Source organism: Etheostoma spectabile, chromosome 6 (assembly GCF_008692095.1).
Source record: "Etheostoma spectabile isolate EspeVRDwgs_2016 chromosome 6, UIUC_Espe_1.0, whole genome shotgun sequence".
Taxonomy (NCBI): domain Eukaryota; kingdom Metazoa; phylum Chordata; class Actinopteri; order Perciformes; family Percidae; genus Etheostoma; species Etheostoma spectabile.
In genome coordinates this window covers 551,213-562,001 of record NC_045738.1, presented here as the reverse complement: position 1 = coordinate 562,001, position 10,789 = coordinate 551,213, and the positions used below count along the sequence as shown (strand labels likewise).

General features: G+C 38.3%; 2 protein-coding genes and 1 long non-coding RNA gene across 7 annotated transcripts in view; 1 reads left to right on the top strand and 2 right to left on the bottom strand.

Annotated features, from left to right (window-relative positions):
* LOC116690972 (uncharacterized) overlaps positions 1 to 1,014 on the bottom strand; it is an 11,211-nt gene extending 10,197 nt beyond the window's left edge. The window contains exon 1 of the long non-coding RNA XR_004332405.1: positions 920 to 1,014. This is a non-coding gene — a long non-coding RNA (uncharacterized LOC116690972). The remainder of the gene's footprint in view (positions 1 to 919) is intronic.
* Positions 1 to 2,498, top strand: part of LOC116690947 (B-cell receptor CD22) — a 24,680-nt gene extending 22,182 nt beyond the window's left edge. For both annotated transcript variants that reach the window (XM_032518190.1, XM_032518189.1), the window contains 3 exons: positions 480 to 510; positions 1,151 to 1,260; positions 2,035 to 2,498. In XM_032518190.1, coding sequence (XP_032374081.1) covers positions 480 to 510; positions 1,151 to 1,260; positions 2,035 to 2,095 — 202 coding nt within the window. In that variant the 3' untranslated portion in view covers positions 2,096 to 2,498. The remainder of the gene's footprint in view (positions 1 to 479; positions 511 to 1,150; positions 1,261 to 2,034) is intronic.
* Positions 2,499 to 2,907: 409 nt separating this feature from the next.
* The window catches only part of hpn (hepsin), an 18,152-nt gene continuing 10,270 nt past the window's right edge, over positions 2,908 to 10,789 (bottom strand). For all 4 annotated transcript variants that reach the window (XM_032518192.1, XM_032518193.1, XM_032518191.1 and 1 more), the window contains 11 exons: positions 10,562 to 10,669; positions 10,348 to 10,389; positions 9,338 to 9,467; positions 9,081 to 9,200; positions 8,861 to 8,901; positions 8,307 to 8,472; positions 8,023 to 8,213; positions 6,191 to 6,286; positions 5,765 to 5,907; positions 5,328 to 5,492; positions 2,908 to 4,984 (listed from right to left, as the gene is read on the bottom strand). In XM_032518192.1, the coding sequence (XP_032374083.1) occupies positions 4,940 to 4,984; positions 5,328 to 5,492; positions 5,765 to 5,907; positions 6,191 to 6,286; positions 8,023 to 8,213; positions 8,307 to 8,472; positions 8,861 to 8,901; positions 9,081 to 9,200; positions 9,338 to 9,467; positions 10,348 to 10,389; positions 10,562 to 10,669 (1,247 nt within the window). In that variant the 3' untranslated portion in view covers positions 2,908 to 4,939. The remainder of the gene's footprint in view (positions 4,985 to 5,327; positions 5,493 to 5,764; positions 5,908 to 6,190; positions 6,287 to 8,022; positions 8,214 to 8,306; positions 8,473 to 8,860; positions 8,902 to 9,080; positions 9,201 to 9,337; positions 9,468 to 10,347; positions 10,390 to 10,561; positions 10,670 to 10,789) is intronic.

The window sequence follows — 10,789 nt, the reverse complement described above, 5'->3', positions numbered from 1 at the left end:
TATATATATATATATATATATGGATTTTACATATATATTGTATATATGGATGTATTGGCAGGTATTTTAATATATTGAATATGTTGATTAGTTATTGATATATTGGTTCTGTGTTTTACATGTTGAACGGTGATCTGTAGTAACATTTTAATGTTAATGTCAATAGTATCTATTCCAAAAAATTCCATATAGGCTATTATGTACTTACTGGATTTGCAAAGTGAGTCATGACGGATTAAGAAATGTCTTAAAAACTCATTTTTTCCATCTACTAATAATCCTACCGCTCACTTCTATCACAGTGAAAACAGTGACATGTGTGTGTACTGAGCAACAGTTTATAGAAGTATCAAGCTGCTGGGTTTCCCGTTATTACAGAACAGCATCTCTAAAATATGGCATCAAAGATTGAGCAACAACTGAGAAGGCTCTGTTCTGAGTGGAGAAACAATGTTTTTTTTCCTCCCGTTTATTGGCAGGCTGAAACAGAGGACCCGCGCAGAGAAAAAGGTGAGCACATGAGCTTTTGCAAGAGTCCCAACAATTAGAAGTGAGATGTCTCTGTTTCCTGTGGTGTTTCCCAATAGTGAAATGTTCTTCCTTACTTGAGCGTATGCTTACTGTCACGGTTTGAGGGTTTAAAAGGAGAACCCAGAAGACCAGCCAGGCAGATTGGCAGAACAAAAAGCGAGCATTAATTAAAATTAAAATTAAAAGCCTGAATCCAAAACCCACCAAGAACACTAGATTAATACTAGAAGATACACAGAGACCAATATTCTTGTTTCAGTGTCTGATATATACAGAAAAGAAGAAAAGGAGGGTGATAACGAGGGACAGGTTGAACACATCAGGGTGGGGCAGACAATCACAAAGGCGGGAAAACACACAGGGCAAGAAGTTAAACAAGACATGACACATAGAGCTCGACAGTCCCGCCCCTCCTCTGAGAGACCTCGGGTTCTGGAAGTAAATTTCCCATTTATTTCTCCCATTGATTTCTGGAAAAATGCGTATATAAAAGGGTTTTAGACCATACCATAGGTTAAACATGATGTGAATAGGGTGCACAAATATGAATGTTCAACGTAACATCCCCACTCACAACAGTCAGATTTTTGAATGAATGACTCCTCTCCTCTCCTCTCAGGTCCACACATCGTATGAAGATGAGGTCACATACTCAACAGTGACCTTTAAACCCAGAAACCCCGGTCCTCCACATCACACAAACAGCAGCAGAGTGGCACCGGACTCCAGGTTTACGGTCCAAATGGACCTTATTATGCACCTCATTACTCACTGTCAGTCAAGTCAAGTTCACGTGTGTAGCCGTTAGCCCACTGGTACTGTGCAGTCTTAAGAAAACAAAGTTACAAAGGACGAACTTTTGAAATATAATGAAACTAGGACTGATTTTTAATCATCATCAGTACAATTCCCCTGTATCATTCCCTAACACACACAAAGAAATGTTAACAAAGTTTCCTATTTCACTTTCTCATAGTGAAATCATCTAGGTAGGTGTTTTGTTTTGCTCAAATTTTTATTAATGATCACTTCTTAGTCTCGATTCGCACTGCCGAGAGCAGATTTGCAATCCCACCACCTCTGAATCATATCTGTCTGAAAACACCATCAAACTCTGAGAAATGATTCAACTCAGATTTATACTTTATTCATATTTTCTCTCATTGCTTTATTTTTTTATTTATTTATTATCTCCTTACATTTTAGATGCTCAGTCTAGATTTAAAATCTTGTTTGAAATGTTAGAATCATAGAAGGTAATCTTCTGTTCAGGTCATTAAAATCCCCATATTTACAGAAATGTACGTAGAGACAGCGCAGTGTAATTTAGTTTATTTCAGGTTAATTTGTGCAGTAATATAAAGAGTTTATGAATAAAAAGATTGCTGGGTTAAATCATCTGTATGTACGGCATCGATTCTGCCAGCAGAGTAGTCACATGCAGGCTGCAGTATGGTTGAAATTCACAAATACTATCATTTTAATCTTTAAAATCCTTTTAAGGTTCAAAGGCGGGGAGAACGACAACTCAGTGATCTACTCTTCAGTGGCTAAATCCAGCTGAGACGGATGGATCCTTTCCCTCTTTTTTGAGTGCAGCTTTATCATCATCATCATCATCATCATCATCAAGAAACCTATGTTAATACATGTTGTCTTGTCATGTGGCGTCTTACTGTTAAGATAGTTGTATAAAAGTTAAATGCTCAGTCTATCGGGAGGAAAAGAGATCTCATAGCATCTTTTTTTTGCTGTACATTGTATTTATATTAAGTTATTCTAGAATTTGCAATACTTGACTGAATGACAATGTTGAATAGTTTTGATATACGAAAAGGATGGTTGGGGGGAATCCTGCAACATCAGATTTGTGTCTATTTCATTCTGTTGTGTCTAGGATACTGTTATACTTCAGTAAAATAATTGTTCTTTACTGCATCTGTACAGATGATATTAAAAATGTATTATTACACAATGTCTATGGGCAAGTTGTTTTTATTTCAATACAATACTCACAGCATCCATTTACATATAACAGTATTTATTTCCCTTGCATACATCATAATTGCCATAAATGTACATGCATTTATGGAAGTGGTGGTGAGTAGACGTCACATCTCATTCTGTTTAGACAAGAGCTAGAAATCAGTTCAACGTTCACTTATATTCAGTTGTGTTCACATACAACCCTTTCTTTAGGCCAGGTGCAGTATACAGATACGCTACATTATATTTTTTATAATGTATCTTGACGGTTGTCCTGGTAATACTCTTGTATATTTTGTTTTTGCTCGTGACATCAGCAGGGTGTTGTTGTTTTTGTGCCTATCTGTATACCTTTTCTAAGTTTGTCAACCCTTCCTTTTCACAGTCCAGTAAAGTCTTGAGAGCTGTAATCCAGCGTGGAGCAGAGGGGGAGTTGTAGTATATAATACTATACATTGGTCATGGTTGAGTATACACACTCCTGCCGGTCAACATGATGAGACATCATTAGCATTTAAAAGATGGTAATCAATATACGGTGCAGTAAAAGAAATATTTTCTGAGAACATGATTTTGGTTGTTATTGCACTCTTGGCTCTAAGATCTGTGTATCATAAAGACATCTGGAACATGTCTCAAACAAACATCTACATGAACAAGGACTCATATTTACAAGGCATCAACAAAACACTGATATTACTGATTGAATATAAGCATCATCTTTACCAGTTTGTGTGGGAATTCAAAAAAACAAATAATTATTTTTCATACAAAAGTCAGGTTACTGCTTATAAAAGACATGAACATGTGTCACACAAGAAAGAGTTTAATTATAAAAATGAGATTCATACAATTCGAAAAGTTGGATGTGTGCTGTGATTTTACAAAATAAAGCTAGCCAGGAAACCTAGTTATCCATAAGCATTACTCATAAATTATAGACATTTTATAAGTGTGTGTGCGTGCTTCCGGGCGTAAGTGTGCGTGTGTGTGTTGCACAATGTAAAAAGTACTTGGAGTTGAATTTGCACAAGATCTCTATGATCTTAATTACAAATCAACAGTGCAGTCTGCACCCACTGTGGGTTGCTATGCATGCTGGGTGCAGGACGTCTGGCACTGAAGAAAGGGACTCTCGTGGAACAAGATAAATCCTCTACACAAGGAATTTAATTCCTATTGTATGAATCCTTGTAATTACATCTAGAATTCTTAAAGGTCCCATATCATGCTCTTTTTCAAGTTCACCCTCAGTCTAAAACGCTCCGTAGCACCTGTCTGTTTAAGCTCTCCTGCTGAAAAAGCCCAGTCTGTTCTGATTGGTCAGCATTCCTTCCTTCCTCCACTTCCTTATCTGCGGTCTAGGTGTCCCTGCACCATCATTGCAGTCGGGGAATGACTGTAACTGCACTGTAGAGGCATTTTCTACCTGTATATAGTATAGTTGTGAGATCATAACTGTACAAAAGTCCTGACGACTCATTTAAAGGCACCGTTTCTGAATAAGGGGTATGTGCATTTCCCTGTGGATTTAGCGTTTTGATACTTTCACAGTATTCATATAGCACCTCGACCTGCTCTATAATAAAAAAGACATGGAAATCTCACTTTTTACAATATGGGACCTTTAAGGTGAGCCTGAGCATTTACAAGTCTTGATTTAAAGTGATGCTGTTTAAGTCACAAGTTATAGTGGTTATTTCTTACTTCTGGTGACATCGCAGTACAGCTACAAGAGTGGGGGAACAAATCATCTCAGAAAAATATTCTTATCATATTTGGCAAAGCTTGTACCTTAAATCCATTATACTGATTCTAATTTTGTTTCACTTTAGCCCTCTTATCAATATTTGACTTCATAATAACTTTTTGCTGATCTTTTCAAAACTTCCTGTTTCTTAAAGGGGCTGTACTCGAAATGCTGAAAAAAGTGGACTCACAGACTGTTCAATACCAGCGGTTGTCATGGCTCTTGGCGTCTGATACCGACGCACAAGGTACGCACAAGCATGCACGTGCTGCTCGACCAGCTATCAAAACAAAGAACAGAGAAGCTTGGATTATAATACACACAGATTCTCTGCATAGGATGCCATTACTCCACGATATCTTTACATAAAAAATATTTGTTTGCTGCTATGTTAATGTGTTAATCTAATGAATATCGAGTACAGCTCCTTTAAATAGCTCTGCGTATCTCTGCAAAGATACAGGGTATCTATCACGGAGTATGGTCTTGGTGGGCATTTAACAATGTGGGAAGGTTCAGGAATCAGGAATGAAAGGAGAATCCAGAACTGTGATATGAGGGAAACATCGCAGCCTTTCTTCCCCCGTTCCAAAAGTCCCTGTTGACATCTTCGAGGTCTTTTAATATTGTCATCCCAAGAGAAGAAAAAGTGGAAACATGGGAGCAGGAACCTCATGTCCGGGCCATTTTGTGAAGCCCTGGTGAGTTGTGATAGTTCTGGAGGAGAGCAGACATTTTTAAACACATCTGTAACACCACAAGAAGAAATTATAGCTGTAGATAAAAACATCAACACAAATCGTGAAGCATGAACGTAACATACAGCACATGTCGTAACTCGGAACTGTGTATTTGGCGGGTTTTGTTTCCTTGATATGGCAATTACATGTTTTTGTGGTTAGGGTTTTATAGATGACCTGCATGCCAGCAAGTTCTTTTTCTATAGTACTGCAGTCAATTTACTTACTTACTTACTTACTTACTCACTGCTGCTTGCATTTCCTTGGTTCCTTGGAAATAAAAACAGTGTTGCAATAAAATAAAGTGTCCAGTCTCTCACCCTCATGGCCGTAGATATCCAGGGCAGAAATCGGGACACTCTGGTGTAGACGCCAGGTTTCTTGGCCATGGCACAGCCTATTCCCCAGCTCACCACCCCCAGCAGACGATACCGCCTGGTCTTAGACAGGCAGTCTTCTGCCACAAAAGGACCACCGCTGTCTCCCTGAAGCCACAGAGGATTATAGCAGTTCACGCAAACATTAGAACTATCGTTTGGTACCCATTTTAGTCAAGCATTGACAGAAGTTAATAGGGATGCAATAACATTTCAAACAACCACGTATATGCATTGGGCAAACACACAGAAAAAGAAGCATCAGTTTAAACAAAGCAAACACACATACAGTATGAGAACATATCAGAGAATGCAGTTCCTTAATAAGAAAACCAAAAGTATTTCTACACCAGAATGCATGTACACAGGCACACTCTGACCTGGCAGGCATCAGTGCCTCCTTTCTCATAACCAGCACAGAACATACTGGTGGTAATCTGGTTGTCATAGTAATCAGGAGAGTTACAGACAGTGTCACTGATGATGGGGACGTGCGCTTCCTGGAGAATATCTGCTTGAATACCTGCAAGTGAGAAATAGCAAAAACATTTAAAAAAACACAACAAGACTTTGGAGGGGTTTATAAAAAGAAGCATTTATGTACCGATTGCTATTGGTCCTTTGAAGTATTGCAGTTACCAAAACTCAATTACTCTACTCTCACATGTATTAAGATCACAGTGTACACTGGTGCTGCTTGTTGTATGATAGCAAATATTGAGCACATTGATAGAAGGAATGCAATCATCCAACATTAAATTGTCTGCAGTGTATTACAGTACAGCTATAATTAAAAGTAGACTCACCATAGTAATCTACATTTCCCCAGCCTGTTACTATTCCCATCTGTCCGTCTATCAGTCTTTGACCGTATGCTGGCAGGCAAATAGGCTGGATATATTCTACACACAAACACACAAACATATGTATTAAGATATAAGTAAAGACATGTAAACAGTATTAATAAATTAAACTGTAGATTTCTGTTAGTTTTAGTCATTTTTAGGTAACCTCCCATCTTGCTCTCACTCCCAATAATAATAAGTAATATCTTTGCTTTGATTGTCATCTGTATATAGGATAAAAGAGAACACATCTCATTGGATCATGTTGTCTTAGGCAAGGGTCAATTAATGAAGAAAATATGTATGAAACAGCAACATGAAAAAGGAGATTATTATCACTCCAGTGGACCTTGTGTTGTAATTATGAGGGCCAAACACTAGATGTCAGACATGACACAGTGAAACATTGCTATCTACTTCAAGTTTCTTCCACTGCATAATAGAAACTGTTATTAATCAACACCAAGACTCCACAATTTTCTAAAAACTGGTAGAACAACTACATTTTCCAATGTGACTGTAAATCATGTTTCATTTACGTTTCAGAAACTTGAGCCACTGCCTTGCTCCTCTAGGTCTATATATCTGCAGCGGTCTTGGTCAATACAGGTAATGTTGATTGATTGATATCTTTATTTCGAACATGCAAGAGAAAGTATATACAAATATAAAAAAAATAATAAAAAGAAATAATAAAACAATGTTTAAAAACATTGGAGAGAAAAACAACAAACAAGGTACCCTTCTTTCCTGTGTTAACATACCTCTATCACATGTGCGAAAAGGAGTAGGAAGAAGTAAAACTTATGTACTCCTACCCCTTTAATTCTTACATTGCTTCAATTCACAATATTTATAACTCTGTTGCTATATATATTCATATATATACACATACTTACACATATACATACACACATATATATACACATACACCCTCATACATATATATACATAAACAAAACAAAAAACACAAACAAAACTTTCTACAGTGCTTCTCTATACCTTCTGAAAATAATTTCTTTGTACATTTTTTTGAAAAGGAATATGTTTGGGCATTGCTTTAGGTTCTCATTTAGTTTGTTACACAATTTAACTCCGCAAATTGATAAACATAATCTTTTCCTTGATGTTCTACATCTATTAGTCTTAAAATTTCTTCTTCCCCTTAAATTGTACCCTCCCTACCTTTCAGAGAACATCTTTTGTATATTCCCATAAACTGTATTTATATACACACACAGTCAATTATTAGTGCAGTATATTTGCATTTAGATACAGTATATGTCCTAAAACCCAATAAGTATGTTGATTTAATTGTGTTTAGTTACTGGACTGTTAAAAATGTGCAGAGCTGTGACATGTACACCGTAACACAAAGCTCCCTCAGACCTATAATGCCAGAGTAAATTACACTTGTATTTCTCCTCATCCTTTAGCATGCCTCAACACATTACAATAGCATTACAGACAGATGACTCTTGTTAGAACTACTGTTCCTCTCTCACCATCAAAGTGTGGATAATGAACTAAAAGAGTCCTGGGATTAGAAAGAGAGCATCAGACACGAGAGGAAACGGTGGTCACATCCTGTTCAGTGCTCATAAAACTATGTTGAATAAAAGAACTTTTGTCCTGCTGTCTCACATCTAGGAAATGAGAAACCTAAAGCAGACAAATGACCATAATGACTGACTCTGTGTTCTCTTTATGACTTTGCCATTCTTCCAATATTCAGGTTTGTGTCGATGAGTGTTTCTTATTTGTGTGTGTGTGGATGCCGTTGTGTGACCTACCGTTGAAAGTGAGGGGCTGGGTGAGGGCCAGAACAGCGATGTCCCTGCTGTTGTCATCAATGCTAGCATCTACAAAGGGCAGGTAGCTGCTGTGGTAAACAATGGTGTTCACCTCAGCCACGTTGGCGTTGACTGGTTTGCTATAGATGGAGCCCAGCTGCACACGCCAGCGATTGACGAAGCGATACCGCCTAGCATGACATTTGTAAAAGAATCCAATTTCGCCAACCATGTGCTTCAAAATAATTAATGATTTCAGTATAAAGTCAGGCTTGATTACTTACTCTCGAAAGCAGTGAGCTGCTGAGACAATCCAGCGGTTTGAGATGATGGTTCCTCCACACTGATGAACTCCATCATACTCCAATCTGACCTGCCAAGGCCAACTGCCCTGCCTGGCATCCACACCACCAACTATACGGTCTGCGGCAAAACTACGTCTGCCACAGTCTGCCGAGTACAGAAGAGGGAGTTTATGGTCTAGGTAAACTGAAAGTGAAAGAATTAAACATGTATAGAAAGGAGAAACAGAGCAAAGATACAGTAAGCAAGAATGTGAATGGATGAGTGAAAGAGTAGAAAATCAGTAGAAAATCAGAGCAATAAAAAATATGTACTGTAAGTGAACGTAAGATAAGCAGGAAGGTGAAAAGCAATGACAGACAGGCTGGCCGGCTGAACAGAGCTAAAACAACATCAGACACAGTAAAAGATAAAAATGAAGTGGTACGAGGATGACAAGCCCAGCATGTGGGGAAAGATGAGCGGTGAGTATAAGGTATTTGAGTATAAAGTGTGTGTGAGACAGAATGAGTGCAGATCTGAGCTCACGTCTTACCTTGACACAACAGTGTGAGAACCTCCCTGCTCTCACAGTCACTGAAACAAAGACGAACAGAGAAAAAGAAATCATCCAAACTAAGTAACTGTTAACCTTCCTCTATGTCAACCGAGTAAGTAAAAGAAAAGGCAGCAAGAGCAACAGAGAAGTCTGGTAGCAGGTCAGACTGCTGTGAGACAGGTGCAGGTGCAGGACCAAACAGACAGGTGTTTGTTACCATGGGAACAATGAGTCTTTGATTTTCTTGCCATAGCTGAGCTCTTGCTGTCTGACACAGAAGAACTCCCCACCATCTCCACTGGCCTCGGGCACCGATGTGACTGAGTAATTCACCACACTAAAACAAACACACACACACACACACACACACACACACACACACACACACACACACACACACACATACACACACTTCAGTCCTCAGTGAACTGTGCTGCATTAAAACATTCAGATACAAAATAAAAAATATCTCACCTTATAAAACCCACTTCTTCACAGCTGATGCTAGCTAGCAGCTCATTATCTGAGGAGGAACACACCTGTCGCCACCTCCTCTGGGCGGAATCAAAGACTCTGAGACGTTGGTCAGCAGAATTTACCTGGACTGCAGGGAATAACATGGCGTTACTTTTAAAACAAGCTACAAATTTTATAAAACATGTAAATGTTTAAACTGTGTTTGTTTTAAAAACCACGTTTAAAAAAATAAATGAATCTGTACTGTACCAGAATCAAAATACAGTAGAGTTATACAATCATCAGACATGTTTTTTTTTCACTCATGTAACTACAGTATTACCCTGTCAACATTCAAATTTTTCTTTTGTTTTTACTAACAAGCCAACAGGACCAAAATATACAGTATCTTACCAGATGGTAGTAAAAATGTGTAATTCAAGGTCAGGTAGAATTTTTCTTAAAGCTCCCATATTGTAAAAATTGAAATTTCCATGTATTTTTTTATTATAGAGTAGGTCGAGGTGCTATGTGAATACTGTAAGAGTATTAAAATGCTCAATCTGCAGAGAAACGCACATGGCCTGTATTTAGAAACGGTGCCTTTAAATGAGCCGTGAGGACCGTGCGGTTGTGATGTCACAACTATTAAATATAGGTAGAAAGTGCTGCTACAGTGCTGTTACAGTCATTCCCCAGCTGCAATGATGGTGCAAAGACACCTAGAGCACCGCTGCAGAAGACCCAGAAACACTGACCAATTGGAGCAGACTGTTTTTTTTTGGCAGGGGGCTTAAAGATGGCGCTAAAATGGAGCATTTTAGACAGAGAGACTAACAAAAATAACGTGTTTTTCAACATTAAGTCATGTAAACTACAAGTATCAACCTGAAAATGAGCATAATATGGGACCTTTTATAGAATAATTGAAACATACAGCTGTTCTGTGGATAATAACACTACACAGGTGTCACAATGTATTGTGATGGTAAGACTACATACTAGAAGCCCTGTTCTCTCTTACTCACCATCATACAGTCCGGTGTCTTCCTCCATTGTGCAAAACGTGACTACAGAAGGGTCATGAAAAAAACTTTTGTTAGGTCAATGAAATTATAGCAAATAATGTAAGACAGATCATCAGATTTTTGATAGTGAGAAGTACAGAATATAAAAACAACAGATTCTGGTCATCATATGCTAAACAACGATGTGTGTATGAGTGTAAGCATGTGGTCTGACCTACGGCCCAGACGGCTGCTCCAATGGCTCCCAGGGTCATCAGAGTCACACACACACCAATCACACGGCAGGGGGTCAACACACAGGTCAGAGAGATTCCCCTGTTCACTGCAGACACACACACAACCACACACATAGATAAGTGTACATACACTCATTTGGCAGTATATATACTGTACACAGACACAAACACAAATTCATGTTTATATACACAGCAGCATTTCCATC